Here is a 19,035-nt window from a genome sequence, read left to right as displayed (position 1 = left end):
GCAGGAGGTGATACCCATCAACCTTTCTTATCTGAGCCTTTTAGCTGCATTTGTAATTAATTTGCCCTCAGATACCATAACTCAGCATTTGTGCCTCTAACGTAACCTGCATTACTGACTGAAAATATGTAAGAAAAGTGTTAACAGCAAAGTCTGCAGTCCACAGAACCAAAATCTGGAAGAGCCTACAAAGACCATAGCATTTGGCTTTGAAATGCACAGGGAAATATAGAGCAGAGAGGTTTGTTTTTGGTTTTTGTTTTTTTTTTTTAATTGTATGGAACGTGTCTCTTCTTTTTGCCCAATTGGTACCTTTGAGAAGAAGGAGAACCTTGGGCAGATTTTGGATGTGGAGTTACTCATGGAGCTGCTGCTCTGTGGAGCGCTTGATGGCCTGAACAGCCATAGCCCAACACAAGAGAGATGTTGACCTCTTCAAAAAAGTCCTGAGGAGGCCACTGAGCTGATCAAAGGGCTGGAGAACCTCTGCTATGGAGACAGGCTGGGAGAGATAGGACCGTTCAGCCTGGGGAAGAAAAGCAGCAGGGAAACCTTAGAGCCCTTTCCAGGGCCTAAAGGGGCTCCAGGAGAGCTGGAGAGGAACTTGGGACAAGGGATGGAGGGACAGGACAAGGGAGAATGGGTTTGAGGTGAAGGAGGGTAGGTTTAGTTCACATATTAGGAGGAAATTCCTTCCTACAAGAGTGGTGAGGCACTGCAAGAGGTGAATGCTCGATCCGTGGAGGAGCTCAGGGTCAGGCTGGACTGGGCTTTGATTAGCCTGGTCTAGGTGCCCTGCCCATGGCAGGAGGCTGGAAACAAATGGTCTGTAAGGTCTCTTCCAGCCCAAACCCTTCTATGCTTTTATGACTCCAGCCTTCAGTGACCTCTGTAAGAGATTGTGTCTCTCTTCCTCTCTTGCACCAACCCCATAAACTCCATCTGTAATAAGGACTGAGTTGTCTCCAAACTCTGTACAGGTACAGCAGCTTCAGGAATTTCTAAACAGAGGATTGGCAGCATAACAGTGAGTTGTAAAAAGATGTAGTGTATTTCCCTTGTCTCTCTGTCTTTTTCCTTTCAGTTAAAGTTAGATGTTCTTTTCTAATTTGTCAAGAATAAATAGTGCACCTAAATGAATCATTCTGTTGATAGCTGCAGATCAGACTCTGCAATCAGTATTTTATTTAAGTAAAATAATTGAGCAGCAATTGATAATACATGACAGCTTAAGATTGCTCTAATTGCTTGGCTTCCCAGAACACTCCTAAAAAGAAAATGAATTCCTCCATTGTATTTTTTTCTGGCTGCATGACCCTCATGGAAATAAATCCAGAGTGGAGAATTAATAGTGCTGCAAACAAAGTGTAGAAAGTGTTGAAGCTTTTTGTCATAATCTTTGCACGGTTTCTATTTTGGAAGATAACATACCACCTGCAATAAACTGCCTTTCCTGGGGCTGGTATCAGTCAGGGTGATAGATTACAACTACTTCCCTCACTACTGCTATTAGTTTATACATTGCAGCCTGAGGCAGGAAGCAGGAGATGCTAAAGGAAAAGTCAGTGTGGAACAAACTGAGTTTGGAGTTTGTTGACCGATTTCCGTATCTTTGGTGACTTGTTACTCAGGAGAGCTTCTTCTTCGGAGCAGCTGCAAAAAAAGTGGAGCTGTAAATATTAACTGCATTTTATTTTCTTATTTTAAAAAGACTAAGTGTCCCCAACAAGCATTTTTATTTCTTATTTTAAAAAATCCACTTTTTTTTTTTTTTTTCATAGGTTGCTGTAAGAACTCGTATATCTCACTTTTTGCAGTTTGCTGCTGTAGAGACTAATGGCTCCTTGGAGCTGTTGGAGAGCAAAATAAATGTGCAATACAGACAAATAGTTCCTGTTGGACAGGTAGCCACCACATGAAACACTCCCTGACAATTGCATCAAATCACTGTGGGTATTGCCCAGCTCTTGTAGAAAGAAATCTGTTGCTCATAAAAGCTTTTTCTTGGACAAGGCTGTGTATTATTACTGTTGGACAATTCTGCTCTGGTTTGCATGGCTTTTATGTTCACCTTTTGTATTGTATTTAAGTTTTGCTTTTGGGGTGTCAGGCCAGCAACTTTCACAAACACTAAGCTACAATATATATTTGAAATACAAATGGATGTCCTCTATTGGGAGAACCTTCATCTTCACTGAGTATTTTTATTACTGGTCTGCAAAGGCCACGATGTCAGGCATTTCATTATCTCTGTTCATTTTTGGGTCCTTCATGTAATTACTTTTGTGCCATTTGATTAGCCTATATACATATGTGCATTAACTCAGAAGGAACTCCTTAATTCAACTCCAGGGAGCTGGGAAAGGTGAGAAGGCAGACAATCCCACAAAAAACTTTCTAGCATATCAGAAAACAGAAGCAATATTTCTGATCTGTGAGTCTCTTTCATATCCAGCCCAAGGGTTTGTTGGAAAAGCAAGGATATTAATCTTTCTTTAGTGGTAAAGTAGATAGAAACTTGGCTGTAGGAGAGCAAAAGTTTGGATTCATAGTGCGAGTGCAGAAACTTTCTTTTGCAACCATGAGAAAATAAATCATAGAATCATAGACTGGTTTGGGTTGAGACCTTGAAGATCACCCAGTTCCAACCCCACAACCATGGATCAGGTTGCTCAGGTTTATTGCTTCCAAATGTGCATTGTAACATCCCAGAGACTTGTTCCAGCTAACAAGGTACAGGAACATCAGACATTCAGTAAAGAGAAATAAAATTGCAGCACGTTGCCATTTGGAGAGCAGAGCTGATGTTCACTCTGGAGAGCAATGAATTCACTTCCCTATTCATTTCCTTAGTTTGTGGATCTCCCTCTTTCACTCTTTTTTAATTTATGAGTGTCTGGTGGAAGAGGAGAGTGGTGAGGATGTAGGAAGGGCAGGGCACTGCAAAATATTTAAATTCACATGCTCTTCTCCATCATTGGTGATTTTTGAAACATTCTCCATTTCCTCTGTACTTCAAATTTATAACATAATTCTTCTGTTTTCCACACCCCTCTGTCCCTCTTCTCTACTTGCAAAGCCCCACCTGGAATACTGATGCCAGCTCTGGAGTGTCCAAGGCCAAGCTGGATGGAGCTTGGAGCAACTTGTTCCAGTGGAAGGTGTCCCTGCACATGGCAGGGGTTGGAACTGGATGATGTTTAAGATCCCTTCCAACCCAAACTATTCTGTGACTTTGTGATTCTGATTTCATGATTATAGCAACTGTTGCATCTCAGATTTCTGATGTGACCCATTCCTGTTCACATCACTCCTGGCCTCTCTGATATCAAAACTATCACAGCATTCACCTGAAGACAAAATGGAACCAACACAACTTGTTTTGCTTTGTTTTTTTTTTTTTAGGGTTTTTTTTTTTTTTGTTAAATCTAAGCAAGGCAAACAAATTTTTCTTTATTTTTTGTTTACTTGTCTGTTATATATCATATCAGCATTTGTACTTATTTTACACCAGAGTGTTTAGCCAGGAAATAGAAGCCTGAGATTTAAGGTCTGTTTTCTGCTGCTGTAGACAGAAATAGGCTATGTTTATATCTCTGCAATCTGCTAAGCCTCAAATGTTCATTTAACACCTGGTGTATGTTCAGGGCAAGTTAATCTTAAAATTATTAGTGTCTGTCTATATACAGTGGTTGTTTGTACAGGTGGGAGTATTTTTTGTACATGAGAATACATGTGTTTATGTGCCTGTATAAATACCCACGTGTAAATACGTAAGGGAATTCACACCCTTTACAAACTGACGAATTTAAATGAAATTTTGGGTGTTAATTAATTTGAAGATTGGAATCAAAGTCAGTAAAAAGTATTTTTACTTTTGTCATCTTTCATCCTTTATTATATTTCCCAAATAGAAAGTGAGGATAGCTACATAAAACTAGAACTATTGCTGACCTCCTCCATTATCACATCTCCTATTTCCAGATCCAAAGGGTTTTTAAAAGTGCAAGCTACCTCTTCCTATGTTTGTGATATTATATTTCCCTTAGACAACCTGGACAAGGAGGAATGACTTTAAAACAGTAGAAGGCACATTTAGACTGGATATTAGGAAGAAATTCTTTCCTGGGAGGGTGAAGCACTGGCACAAGCTTCCCAGAGCAGCTGTGGGTGCTCCTGGATCCCTGGAAGTGTCCGAGGTCAGGTTGGATGGGGCTTGGAGCAACCTGGGACAGTGCAAGGTGTCCCTGCCCATGGCAGGGGGTTGGAACAAGGTGATCTTCAAGGTCCCTTCAACCCAAACCGTTCTGTGGTTTCATAATTCCGATTCCATGACGATACAACTGGCAGGATTTGTGACCCTGTGGGGGATCCACCTGAAGAACTGCAGCCCATGGGAAGGATCCAGGTTAGAGGAGTTTGTGGGGGACTGTCTGCCTTGAGAGGGACCCCACAATGGATCTGGCAAAGGGTGTGAGGACTAAGAAATGTGTGATAAACTGACCACAGCCCCCATTCCCTATTCCCCTGTGCCACAGCAGTGGAGGAGGGAGAGCACATGGAAATGAAATCCAGGAAAAAGGAAATGTTTGGGAGAAGTGTTTTAAGATTTGGTTTTCTTTTTCATTACCCTACTCTGATTTTGATTGGTAACAAATTAAACTGATTTACCCAACTTGAGTCTATTTTGCCCATGACAGTAACTGATGACTGATCTCTCCCTGTCCTTTCTACCCCAAGAGCCTTTTGTTATATTTCCTCTCCCCTGTCCAGCTGAGGAGGGGAGTGACGGAGCAGTTTTGGTGGCCATGTGACATCCAGCCAGGGGCAGAATGAATAAAATACCAGCTGGCAGCTTGCAGGATCTCTGTACTCACCCCTGCAATGGCCTCAGCTCTCTCTGATGAGCTCCAGGCATGTCATCTCCCACAGCCTCTCCATTTGGATTTGGTGGGCAGGAGCCCCTTCCTGTTGTGTTTCCTGAGCTATTGTCCCCAGGTAGGTGCTGGACTGGCATCCCAAAGCTCAGCATGACTACTTTAATCATGCAGCACAGCTCTCCATTCCCTGGGATGACACAGTTCTCAAAGACAGCAAAAGAGAGAGGAAACGTGCACAGGCAAGAGAGAGAGAAACTCCACACTCTGGTTGCTGTTGAGTCCCAGAGGAGATCTAACTCAGTCTGTAATTGCTGTTCTGGATGGCTTCTGCCCTCAAAACAATTTTCTGCTGGTCTGTTGTTGCTTAGGCTGAATCAGGCTGATTTATTGAATGTCATTTTTTTTCTCTGCAGCCATAGACAAGAGAAAAAATATTTGTTGAAAGGCTGTAGCAGCAAGATTTAGTTTCTGCCTATCTTGCATCAGAAGCTTGCTCACATTTTATATTATTTTTTCCTTTTCCTTTCCTTCCTCTGTCTCTCAGAAAGGAATGAGGACAGGCAAACACCATGCTTTGATTTGTCTTCCCATATCCATACATGGTGGACCACAAGGTAGGAGATGCCCCATGGCTGTTGCAGATGGGACAACACACAAGGAACATCTCAGCATCTCTTTGGTAAAACATGACAGACACTACAAAGGGCTGATTTTTGGTTTTTGTTTTTGTTTTTGTTGTGTTGTTGTTGTTTTTATAGTTTCTTTATTGTTTCCCCCAAAGATAACAAGCTCAAGGGGTGTCTTTTATTTTATTGTGTTTTGGAGTGCTTCCATGTGCAGAAATGCACACATGGGCCTTATAGGACATCTTTCAGGATCTCCTTGAGGTTTATTTTATAGGTCTCCTGGCTGCTTGCTGCAGAGTATATGTCAGGTCAGAATGTGACCTCGCTTGTAAAAATTCAGCAGCTCCTGAATATTGAGGCAGCAATTAATTTAAATGCTAATTTATGTCCCTTTAAAAAAATGTATGGCTGGTTTGTGAGTACACAAAAGTGCATGTACTAAATAGGATAGACCACTGATACTTTTGATCCCATTTTTATACAAACCTAAGGCAAACATTCCTAGAAATGAGTGTGACTCTTCCCTCAAGGACCTGAGCTGACACTGATAGAGGAGGCTGAGATCTGGCTCTGTTTCAGAGAGGAATTATTGACTACACAGACTTGCTCTGTGTCCTTCTGAGGAGAACATGTTCCCCTGTCTGGTTTATTTAACACCCTTCCCATGGCAGGAATACAACGTCTTTAGGATATCATTAAGGGCAGGGTCATGTTGGAAGCTTTCAGTGGGAATAAATCTTCACCCCACAAAGCATAAGAATGGAAGAGAGAAGAGGTTTGCTTATTTTCTGTCTTGGAAATACTTCAGAAATGCTCATTCTGTGGGGAAATGGGCTGCTGGGATTTATTGTTCCCACATTGGAGACAGTGTCTGGGTTATATGACTTGCTCAGAAATTATTTTCAAAAATGTTGAAATCATTACCTTGTTAAAGAAAAAAAAAAAAAAAAGGAAATTGAAATTTCTGGTTTATCTGCAAAATCACATTTCTAACCATTTTTGTGTCAGGTTTTGAAATGTAATGCTTTTTTTTCCCAAAATCTCAGTACTATTCAGTGGTATTATTCACTTATTGAGTCAGGTTAAGTAACTAAAATAGTCCTGCCATTTTAACCTAGTACTTTCTGCTAAGAACTTCCCAAACTAATTTTTCCTGGTGAGAGTTAATCCTCCCAAATTTAAGGGCCCCAAATTCTTCCACCTCTCTGGTTTTCTCATCTCTCACTTTACGGTGTTTTTGGCCATCTTTATCTACTGCCATTTCATTTTATTGTTGACTAGTTTAAGTCTTTTGTTCCAGAATGAGTGATATTAAATCCTGTCTACTAATTTGATTTCTCCTTTTCAGGAAAAAAAAAAGAGAGAGAGAGAGAGAGAGAGAGAGAATTTAGATGGAATAGTTTAAACTTGTCTCCCTCTTGCTGCAGAATATAGTGAATGAATTACTGCCAGACAGGAAAGGCTGCTGTTAATTAAAACTCAGGGAACCCCAGCCTAGTTAGCTGGCAGGGAGACAGAATTTTGGGAATGGTGGTGTCTGCTGCGCTCCTGGGTTCTGTGAAGTTAGACATTTATGAGGAGCTTTATTTCATTGTGAATTCTGTAAAGTGTGTGCAAACATGGGAAAGCAAAGGTAATCTGATTTTCCTAACAAACTCTGATGCCTGGCAGGTTCAGAGGTACTTGGGGATGGAGCAGACCTGGCAAGATGGAGCAGGAGAGTAGCTCCAAAGTATATTCCATTACAGAACGTCTTTATTTCTGGGTATTTTTCTTCTTCTTCTTTTTTTTTTTCCTTTGTTTTCCTTACATATATCAAGGACTTTGAAACTTCACATTGCCAGGTTATATTATTCAACAGATTTCTTGTTTCAGGTCAGATTGTTTTTTGTGCTCTGTGCTTTATAACTCACCCCAGTTTGTTTTTCCTGAAGCGCAGCAGTCTCAGTTTTTCCTTCCTCACCACTCAGTGCTGGCTCTCACTGATGCATATTTGCTAAACAGTAATTTTAAGTGTTATTGCAATATTATGGAAAGGATCTATACTCTGCAGCTGCAGATGGTTGGTTTCAAGTACCTGAATACAAATGGCAAAGCTTAACCAGCACCGTTGACTCACGACATTGAATTTTCTTTCTCATTCTTCCCTTCATGTAATATCTGAGGATCAGGAACATAGACAGCCCAACACCTCATGGCTAAATTACCTGGGAAGGGTCCTCTGAGAAGTCAATGGATATATTGGAATCTGTTTTATTCCAGTGGAACTGCATGGGGTGGGTTGGGGTGTGTGTAATTCAGTATATTGCAATAAACTCTGTCTAAGCAAATGTACGTGCAAAAACATTTTCATGAGCTTTAAGACACCTTCACTTAAAGTGCTGAGGAAGAAGCGCAGAAAAATAAAGCAGATTGAAGTGTAGAAGGGATTGTGTTTATATTGCATGGAACAGAAACAAAAAATTATGTCAGTGACAATTTAGCCAAGAGAGACAAATCAGCATTCTGGGATTTTTTAGTATTATTATTTTTTTGTTTATATTTTCCTTAGTCATCTTTTGCAAAGCAGTTAAACAAGAGCAGAACAAGACATTAAAGTTAATTCTCAGTTCTTCACATTTTGCTAGTCTTTAACTTTCTCCCTTAAAATATTTTTATAGAAAGCTCAGAAAACTTCCCTATGAAAAAAAAATCACCACTAATTTTTCCTCACTTCCTGGTAATGATTTACTAACAGGATGCTCAAGTACAATCTCAAAATACTTAAACTTCATTGTGTTGCAAAATATCCTGCAGTATTTACAAGTTAGGAATAATACCATCCATAATTAAAGCTTCATTATGCTTGACAAATGAAGGAATGAAGTGCATTTTGTGGTGCATTACCCAGTCTTTGGTTGGGGGAGTGTCTTTTGCTTTATTATGATTTCTTGCAGCTTTTTCAATCTTTGGCTTTTCCTCCATTTTCAGTTATTCAACAATTTGGTATATTCTAGCACTTACAGTGGGACTCCCAGACCTCATTTTAAATTGATGCAGTTCTATTGCATTACGTGTTGAAGTGTTATGCCAGTTATATTCTCATAGCAAACTTCAGTAGGAGGACATGGATTCATTCTGCACCATTTTCTAAATGTTCTAGTAGGGAAATCGAGTTCTTTAAAAAGTGTGGTGGAGGCAATAGTATCTTTTGGGATGATCACTGAATTCTAGAGTGAGCCAGGCTGGAAGGGACTACAGTGGGGTCATCTGGTCCCATCTCCCTGCTCCAGCAGGGCCATCTCAGAGCACAGGCACAGGATTGAGTCCAGACAGTTCTGGGATATCTCCTTATCCTGCTCTGATTTTGTTAGTAATAAGCTCGATTAATATCTGTCTGTTTTGCCCATTATGATATTTGGAAGGGGAGGTCTCCTGGTCCTTATCTCAATTTATAAACTCTTCATTGTATTTTCAGTCCCCTGACTACTTGGAGAAGGGAGAGGTAGAGCAGATTTGGTGGGTGCCTGTCATCCAGCCATGGTCAAACAGCACACAGGATTCCATGGTTCCAGTTTGCCAGGTGGTCTGTGGAATTTCCACCTTTGGAGGCAGACAAAACCATGGCCCTGAGCACCCTACTTTAGTTGTCTGCTCTGAGAAGGGCTGTTGGGCTAAATAATTTCAGGAGATTCCTGCCTATTTCAATGTTTCTGTGATTCGCTGACTTGCAAAGCTGAAAAAGAAATACATCCTTTTTTAGTGTCTTTTTTTCTGCTCTGGTAATGCTGCCTTACTGGTAGTGCATTTAGCAGTGTCTATATTATTATGTCTATTATTGCTAAATTAATTCTTTTTACAAGAGGCAGTGTCATATGATGTCAACATATGCTCACATTTGCTCTTTTATATGGTAAGTGTTCAGAAATGAAGAAAACAAACTCATGGGTAATTTGCTGTGTTTTCACAGAGAAAATTTCAGGGCTGCATGTAGCTACGTTGTTTTTTGGTTTTTTTTTCCTGCTTGAAAACATATAAATGAATCTGTTCATCAAACAGCTCTTTCCTTATTACCCTACCAATAAGGTAATTTCAAATTCAGAGAGTTTTCGATTGTATCATCTGTTTATGAGTAGCATCAGATGGATGCTGTGCTGAGAGATGGCCTTTTTCTGTGCAGGAGAAAACAGTCTGGGATGAATGGTCTGTGTCACCAATAACTTTTTTAGAAAGAGAAGGGTTTGCCGCTGTTGTTTTTATTGTTATTTTTCCTTAGTCCTCCACAATTCTGAAAAGGAACCATAAAAGCTGATCATTCCACTTGTTCCTCTCACAAAGCTTGAGTCAGCTGGCTGACTTAGAGCCAGCAAACCATGGCTCTGAGGGAATTTTTTTACTATGGGAGCATTATAACTTTTTCTTTTACTTCTGCACCAATGAAGATTTCTGGGTTTGTGTTTTTTTTTTTTTTACACCAAGCTGGACTGTGGAACGTGCCTTTTGTACTTGGATATTCCCCATTCCTCGTTAATGTTGGGATTTCTGTCTTTTCAGAGTGACATGTTGGATGTGAACCAGATCATCAAAGACCTTGCCTCCATGGTGCACGAGCAAGGAGACACAATAGGTAGGTGTCACATGAAAATGATGGGCTTTATTGCCCTCTCCCACCATTCCAACATGACCTTGTCCCTCATGAGCAGCCCTTTGTTGGTGCTGTGATTATTTTCCTTTTGTTTTGAGCATTTTATACATCCAGAGATGTTTGGATATGACAAGCTGCCCGGTGCAGTAAGGTTCTTGTGTTATGGACAGTTTGCTGGTATATTTAGCATAAAATAGAATTCACAGGGAGATTAATCCATTTCCTTTTGACTGCAAAAGGAAGCTGGAGAATATATAACATTAACTGGAAAGGGATCCAATTCTTCCTTTCTACCTGGAACTGTAATTAAAAAAACAGTAGTAGTTGCGATTAATATTATGATTATTGATGAAATTAGAGAAATATAAGCAGCTTATAGTTTCCAAATAGAATTTTCATTCTACATAGTAGGGTGTGTCTAATTAAATTTACAGAAGCCTGACACTGGGATGTGCTCATATAAAATCTGATGTTTCTGCCCATTAGTTGATCTCCTCTTGTTCTCCAGCTACCAATGACTAGGAAAAAGTTGGGTGGAGAAAACTGTGAAAAGAGATGAGAGTAGCTCCTGGTCCTGTCTTTAGGAGCAGCCCATCACTTTAGGACAGCCACCACTTCTTGTGAACAGAGAGATAAGGCACTTTAGATCAGCTCTCTCTGACCTTTGCCTTTGTCACTGCTCTTTTCTGATGATGTGAAGAAAAATCAGACTTTCTTTCCTCTATCTCTTGTTTTTTTTGTTTTTTTTTTTTGTATGCACAATAATAATATGTGTACTTCTGGAACAACTGCCCACTTTCAAATCTTGGAGCTCATAGTCCTACAGGCTGGTTGAGGGACCTAAACTCCAGAGCAGCAGCATTTGTGGGGATATTTCTCACCTGAAAGCTCAGCTGGAGTTCTCACTGGTGCTCCTAGGAGCTGGAGAAAGTCCTGAGACAGCCATATGCAGATTTTAAAAGCAGAAACTGTTCTCTGCTGCTTATTAATCATTCTGGATTTCTTTGCCAAGTTCAGATTTCTGCAAATTTCCATTACCATAAGATACTTCCTTTCATACTGAAATGAGTGAGAAACACCACTTGGGTTCATGGGGGCAGCAAAAAAAAAAAAAAAAAAAAAAAAAAAAAAAAAAAAAAAAAAAAAAATCTAAATTATACTTAAAATCAGTTTTTTGGGTATATTTCCTTTTTTTTCATCTTCTTTTCTTTTTCTTTTTTTCTCTTGATGCTGGTTTGAAAGCTTATTTTTGTACATGGATAACTTTGGAGCCTGATTCATCTCTAAAAGCACATCAGATGCTAATGCCTCGAGGGACATGACAACATACATCAGCTAGCTTCAAGATCCTCACAACTCCTTTTCTCAAGGCAATATTTATTATTTTAAGACTTTACCCATGCATAGAAACCATCCCAGTATTAACTTCTCTGTGAGAAGCTGTTAGACTAACTAGGACATTTTGTCTCTGAGCCAGCATAAGGTGTTTGTGGTTTTTTTTCTTGTTGTTCTTCTCCCTATTACACTCAGCAGATTTTTGGTAGTTTATTTAAGGACTATCTTTTAATCCTGACAGGCAATCGAGGTATCTTCCCAAACAATTTCTGAAGTGTCCCACTATTTATCTTTTGACATTCATATCCCAGAAAAGTAAGGGAGATAAAGAAACAGGAGGCAAGAGATGTTGAAACTCTCACAGTGAAAATTCCATGATGACAAGAGACAGCCCTCTTGGCACTTGTTTTATTTTATTTTTTAGTCCATTCCTCTGACATGCATGGAGTGAAAGCTCTGTGTGTGCTTGTCTAGGAAACACAGGGAAAATACAAAACCAGGGAATAGGAGATGAGCCCTCCAGCAAAATGCTCCCCGAGAAAAACCCTCTTTGGTTCACCTGAGCTGGCGAGAATTGTGGGGAGGGTTTGTGTGGTCTGTGCATGGCACAGGCAGAGTAACCTTTGCTTCTTACAAGAATCTAAAAGCAGTTTTTCTGGCATGTGGGCCAGTTCCTTAATGAACATTTTGATAACACTCCCTAGAGGAGAGAGCAATTTCTGTCATGCAGGGAAGAAGTAGAATGCAGACTTGGGAGAGGATATCTCTGTTATTTTATGTCTTCTGCAAACAAACTCCATGCCCAAGTTCCTGGTCATGGCATCTCTTTGATACAAACATTTAATTATGCAGTACCATATCAGTGAGCCCAAGCCTCTGAAACCAAAGCAAGCCAATGGCCTGGGTTAGCTGGGAATCAGCACTCTTCCCAACACAATCCTGCAGGAGCTCTTGGCAAAAGCATCCCAGTGCAGCTTCATCACATGGGCTGCTGGTGAGGGGAAAGAGGGCAAGGAGGAGCACACCAATAGGAGAAAACAATAATTGACTGTAGAACTGGTGTTGGTGAGATGGTTTGGGGTTCAGTGGGACCCTGTTTGTGGATTTGCAGCTGCTTTGGAGAGTGGGATCCACCACATAAGGAGAATTTTAATACTGATAGGGGAGGGAGATACCAGCAGTCATGTTGGAACAGAGAACAGGATTGCTGAAAAAAGGACAGAGGGTGGTGTGGCAGGAAGGGTTCCCAAAGTCACCAAAACAGGGTGTGAGCAGGGTCACCTTCAGACCTGGAAGTGAGCAGGGAAATGTCTACCAGGCACCACCATCATGGACAAATATCCCAAATCCTCTGCAGGAACTGAGCACTCTGGGGTGCTAAATGCACAAAATATTGGGAATAAACCTGAGGTGTTAGAGAGCTGTGTGAAGTTGCAGGGCTGCAATTTTGTTGGGATCGTGGAGATGGGGTGGGTTGGCTCCTGTGATGAAGTGTTGCCTTGGAGGGATGCTGGCTCTTTTAGGAAGGACAGGGTAGGAAAATGAGGAGGAAGAGTTGCCCTTTATAGGGAGAGCAGCTGGAGTGCATGGGATGCTGCCTGGGGATAGATGAGAAGCTGATGGAAAGTTTATGGATCAGGATTATAAAGAGGACAGGCAAAGAGGATGAGGCCCTCTACAGACAGACAAGAACAGCCTCATCTTTGCAGGTCCTCACAGAGGATTTCAATCATCCCAGTATCAACTGGAAGGACAACACAGCAGGGTAAAAATATTCCAGGAGGTTCTGGCATACATCAAGGATAGCTTTGGGGATCTGATGTACAAATGACAAGATCTGCAGATGGCCAGCAGAGGTTTGTCTCCACTAAATTTTACTGTCATGGCAGCAGAAGGATTCTGAACCCAAAGCATCCAAGGATTCAAGGCTTGGCACTGTGAGAAGTAAATTATGTCGGAGGTGACTGCAACAGCAACTACCTCTCCTTTCCATACTCATGACCACTCAACTGAGCTGTGAGTTCCCCAACAGTCTGAAACATTCCCAGTATTTCACACTGGGCATCTCTATTTTATATGTGCAAGCTTGTACTTCAACTGGTGGTAATGGGATATGTATGCAAACTTCCATGGAATCAGTTTTGTGACTGGTGTTAGGGAGAAGAGAATCCTTAAATCCTCACTTCCTCTGAAGAAAGTGTCAACAACACAGCTGCCAATATTTGTGTTGGAACCTGATGAAAGCAAGTGCATGTTTGTCCAATTTGTAGGCTTCTGTTTGTAAGTGAGAATAAAGTTGGCCTGAATAGACTTAGTGCTTTTTTTTTTTTTGAACCTTAATAGTTATGCCAGAATAGCACTCAAAACCTACATCCCTTGTCTAAATTGCTCTATTTCAACTTCCACCACTTCTATCACTGCAGCTCCATTGCATTTCACAAAGCCACAAGGAAAGACCCACATTGTTCTGAAAACATTTTACACTTTTAAAAGCACATTTCTGACTTTTTTGAGCAGTTTTGGAAGCAAGCTTTGTGTATCTGTAACTTTCCAACTCCCTAAAATGGGAAAAGACCCCAAGCTCACATAGTAGCCACCTATTTTAATATAGCAAGGGCAGCAACACAGGAAGGAATTTACCAGTTCTCTACATCTTTGTCCAGAATGAATGTACACAAATCTATCTTTGCACAGCAAATCTCACTGGCTGAAAGAATCATGGAATCATAGGACAATTTGGCTTGGAAGGAACCACTCCGAAATCCCCTTCCATGGGCAGGGACACCTTCCACCATCCCAGGTTGCTCCAAGCCCCATCCAGCCTGGCCTTGGACACTTCCAGGGATGGGGCAGCCACAGCTTCTCTGGACAACCTGTGCCAGGGGCTCACCACCCTCACAGGGAAGAATTTCTTCCTACTAAACCTACTCTATTTTAGTTTTAATCCATTCCCTCCGGTCCTGTCACTCCAGGCTCTTGTAAATAATCTCTCTGAAGACCACAATTAAGTCACCAAAACCCCTTCTCTTTTCAGTGTGAACAGTTCCAATTGTCTCAGCCTTTCCTCTTAGGAGAGGTGCTCCATCCCTCTAATTAACTTGATGGCCTCCTCTCAGAACAGATCGATGTCCTACTGTGTCAAGCTTAAGACTTACTCAGACTTTCTTCTTAGATAAATACTTACCCAGATTTAGATGTTGGTACTACTTAGCTTTCACTCCACTTCACTGTTGAAGTCTGGACTTTTTATATCCAAAAATAACTGGGTGAAAAAAATTCTTAACATGGTCTTAAGTTGATGCTCCCTCACTTAATAAACATCTCTGCCTGGTGTCTGTCAGGCTGCAGATCAGAGACCTGGAAAAAGAAATAAAAACATGGCAGCTGCTGGTTTGCTTCAGTCAGGAGGAACTTCTTGATGGGCCACTTAATTCAGTCCTTGAGTGATGCTGCTATTCACTGAAGTGCCACATCCTCCCTTATTGCCTAGTGATGGTACCAGTAGCAATAAACTTCCTTCAAAGGAGAAGATATTTGCCTGAATGCAAGCAGGTTTCTTATTTTGGAAACTTTGGGATGCAGGGAGGGTTTTTCAGTTTGGTGGGTTTTTTATTTTTTTTTTTTTTTTTTTAATTTATTTTTTTATTTTTATTTTTTTGTTTTGTTTTCTTGGGGGTCTTTAGTTTTGTTTTGTTTTTTGTTTTGTTTTGGTTTTAGTTTTGTTTTGTTTTGCTTTTTTTTTGTTTTGCTTTTGTTTTTGTTGTTGTTTTTTCCTATGAAATCATGTCCACTTTCTTGCCTTTCTGACCTGAAGACCTCTTCTGTCAAGAGACCCCATCAGCATATCCTCCTCCAGTCTGAGTGCCTGGATGGCACAGCCAGGAGTCTGTTGTCAGACTGCAAACTGAGCTGGGAAATCATTCAACTGGAGCCTTAACTAAACCCTCCTGAGTTATGAGCTTCAGTTGGGACATCTGCAGAAAATGAACACATCTTGAGAACAGTCCACAAATACCTGAATGTAACAGCTTTAATATCTCTGATCAGTTCAGTGTGGCCTGCAAAGTCTCTCATTTGGTTAAGATTCCTAAGTGACCTCAGAGGAGGCTGTTATGGCAATGTGTACATTTATATTCTTGTTTCCTGATGGATTGGGAAATCTTTTCTTGGCTGTGTTGCTTTCAGCCACTTGATAAGACCCAGAGTTACGTGTCAGTTCAGAGCACAGCCCATGAAGGAAGGGTACACTGGGGTGTTTCTGCATCCATTTCACTTCCCAAGAAACTTCCCATCTCTTTGTTCACTTTCAGTATAAGCCCTGTCATCAGTTGTGTTTCTGCTAAGTCTAGCAAAACTTTATTGCAAACCACCCCAGCTGTTGAAATTGTATGGTGTTAATTGCCTTAATTGCCTTGTTGTCTACAATTTGAAGGTCATGGTCAGTGGGTCAGACAGAGAAGCTGTGGCTGGCCCACCCCTGGAAGTATGGAGCAGGTTGGATGGGTCTCTGATCAACCAGGTCTAGTGGAAGGTGTCCCAATAGCAGAGGGTTAGAACAAGATAATCATTAAGGCATCTTTTAAGCCAAATCATTTTGTGATTCTATGGTGTGTTTTATACCACTCACCTTTCCCTGTTTATCTGGACTGCAGCAGTGGTGGCCTCCACTGAACAGCTCTCTGGACAGGGCTGGACAGTCTCAGTTTCATATGAGGCACTGCTTGGTGACCTCTGCTGTGACAAAGTTGTTGGAGCCAGGTGTGGGCTACTGTGATCTCTGACCAACTCATTTTACTCGAGATAACAAGCAACACAAAAATTGCATGAGCTTTTGTGTCTCTCCTCCTCCTGCTCTCTGTGAGTTTGGTTTTTTTTTGTCATTCCTTGCATAAGGACTCTCCCATTTAGCTCCTGTGCTGGCAGTGCAGTAAGAAAGCACATGCTGGTTTACAAGGGGAAGAGTGATGGGCAACTCAACACTTGCAAATTTACTAACGCCTGAAGATTTGTCTGCTGTGTTTGCTTCTGTGTTTGACCCTCATAATGTGATTGGGCTGGTATAATTATAGTTAATGAGCCAGCTAATTTTGTACAAGAAGCAAGGCTCTTCCTTCCATGAGGTTTATTGCCACCCATAGGATTCTTCTCACATCAATTTATCCAAAGCAGTTTTTGGGAAGTTAGAACTGCCATGGTCTCAGTTTCTAATAATGCTGCAATTGAGCAGTAAATGTTGGAAAGGCAGAAGCTGCTCAGGTGGGTGGTTTATTTTTGCTGGGAGGTACAATTGTCTGCCAGACAGACTGTTTGGGAAACATGGCTTGAGCAGTTTAAGTAAAGCAAACGAGCCATGTAAAGCAAAAGAGGTCAAGCAAGTTGTAAATATCAGTGACCTTAATTGGTAGGGAAAATATATGATCGTTCCAAGACAGCAAGCAGAAATAAAATATATTTATTTCTATGAATGTACACCCCTACCAACCTTATTATTCTGGTGACAAACTCAAGATTGGAACTTATTTCATCAGCAATAGGACTTGATAACTCAGCTGCATGATGGAAAGTGAGTTTTGTGTTAATTATAGAGAAAAACCGACTTCTGAAAAATTCTGCATGCAAATGAAATTGAGGGATTTATCCAAACTGTTTCAATTCACAAGCTGGATATGTTAAAAAAAAAAAAAAGAAAAGAAAAAAGAAAAAATAAAACCAAACTATCTTTACTTCTTTTATTTTAATTTGGAAATTTAAAGAAACATATTTTATTTTTCTTTAATTTGGATGTCTTACAGAATTAAAGAAAAAAAAAAAGTGTTGAATGCAAATCACAAGGAAAAGGTTGCCCAGAGAAGTTATGGGCTCCCCATCCCTGGAAGAGTTCAAGGCCAGGTTGGACAGGGCAACCTGGAACAGTGGAAGGTGTCCCTGCCCACAGCAGGGGGTTGCAAAAAGATGATTTTAAGGCTCCTTCTAATCCAAACCATTATGTGATTCTCTGATTCTATGAAAAGAAAGGGTATGCTACAGGCAACTATCTGGAGTTGCTCATTCAAGCTATTTGAGCTGTTTTGCCCTGTAAATTACTTTCAGAGATTATTTGGGGAATAAAAAAAATCTGGCACACCCACAAATTACTTCACAAAAAAAAATTACTCATGTTTTTAATCAGAAAAATAAGGAATAAGGGGAAAAATAATCAGGCCTGTTTCCATGATATAATATCCTCACACATGTTAATTTTGGGGTTTGTAGGTAGAGCCTTGGATTGATTATCCTGGGCCATCTGAGAGTTTCATATGGGAATTAAGGACAGCTTGGATGGGGACTGAGAGTGTGCAGAGGTCACTGGGTCCAGAGCAGGCACCCTCAGGACACTCCTCATGTGCTGACCCTTCTGTGGCAAACATCAGGAATCTGAGGCCACTTGTCTCTGGAAGAAAGAACAGTAAATTGCCTTGCAGATGCCAGTGATAATATTTCTGCACTCTGCCCTTTAGCACCGAGCAGATGATAGGAGGTGCCTTATTCTCTGACAGGACGTGGGGTTTTTTTGGTTTTGTTTTTTTTGTTTTTTTTTGTTTTTTTCCAACAGATACACACACACAGGAAAATGTTTGAATTTTAAATCCCTGGGAGATGTATCCTGGCAGGCATGGCAAACCCCTGGCAGGGCAGTACCATTTTTCAGCACATCCATATGCAGCAGATACTTGACATTTCCATGATGCATTTCAAGTACAGTATAAATCATTCAGGAGAAAAAGTGCTGTGAATTTATGCTGGTGTTTGGCCGTTTCCCTGTAGCCACTTTTATTCATTCAGACCAAGGGGTTTGGGCTGTTGGCTGAAGAAAACCAACAGGAAGAGCTGGTTCTGACATTTTAGGGTACTTTAAATACCCTTTCCAGGCCTGCCTGGAAAATGGTGCTGACTGGTTGTTGTGCCTCAGTCCTTACCTCTGAGGGTTGTGGTATGGCGTTGTGTGGAAGAATTAGAGCTCTGCTAAAATCAGATAGGAGGGCAGGTTCTATCTGCCTTTTTTGGGAAGCAATAACCACAGCTCCTGATGACTCACAGTGCTGAAAATTGTATTTTCTTTCACCAATTTAAGCCAGTGTGACCCATTTAGCTTGAATTTAACGTATGTGCACAATTATTTTATAAATCCTCTTGTGTGCAGAATTTATAACTTGATGTTTACATTGAAGTTCGCAAATGACTAACCCTGAGCCATTTTAAACTTTGCTCTGGAAGAATTGTCATAGTTTTCCTTCTCTTTAACATCCACAGTTCTGTCTTCAATAAGCCTGAGGGTCTTTTGTTCATGGAATGACACTCACTTAAAACTTTCCAAGTACATGGCAATTCGAATAGGCAAAATTCATTTTCACACTGAAAGCAATTTCCCTCCAAACTTGGCTTTTAATTAGGAAAGAAACCTTTATGCATTACCAAAATACTCCTTTTTTTCTCCTTCTTCTTTTTATTGTGCCTCTCAGTATGCTATATTGATTATTTTTACCCAGAAGTTGTAGTGATAAAAGAGGGTTAAGCTTATTAAAGTGCTAAA

The 19,035-nt window shown here is 40.7% G+C and overlaps 1 protein-coding gene across 1 annotated transcript in view; it reads left to right on the top strand.

Moving 5' to 3' along the window:
* Positions 1-19,035, top strand: part of TSNARE1 (t-SNARE domain containing 1) — a 347,022-nt gene that overhangs the window by 215,495 nt on the left and 112,492 nt on the right. Inside the window, exon 9 of the mRNA XM_062504268.1 lies at positions 10,040-10,112. Within this exon, the coding sequence (XP_062360252.1) occupies positions 10,040-10,112 (73 nt within the window). The remainder of the gene's footprint in view (positions 1-10,039; positions 10,113-19,035) is intronic.

The sequence above is a fragment of the Cinclus cinclus genome, chromosome 1 (genome assembly GCF_963662255.1).
Source record: "Cinclus cinclus chromosome 1, bCinCin1.1, whole genome shotgun sequence".
NCBI lineage: Eukaryota > Metazoa > Chordata > Aves > Passeriformes > Cinclidae > Cinclus > Cinclus cinclus.
This window is presented reverse-complemented; position numbering and strand designations above follow the sequence as displayed.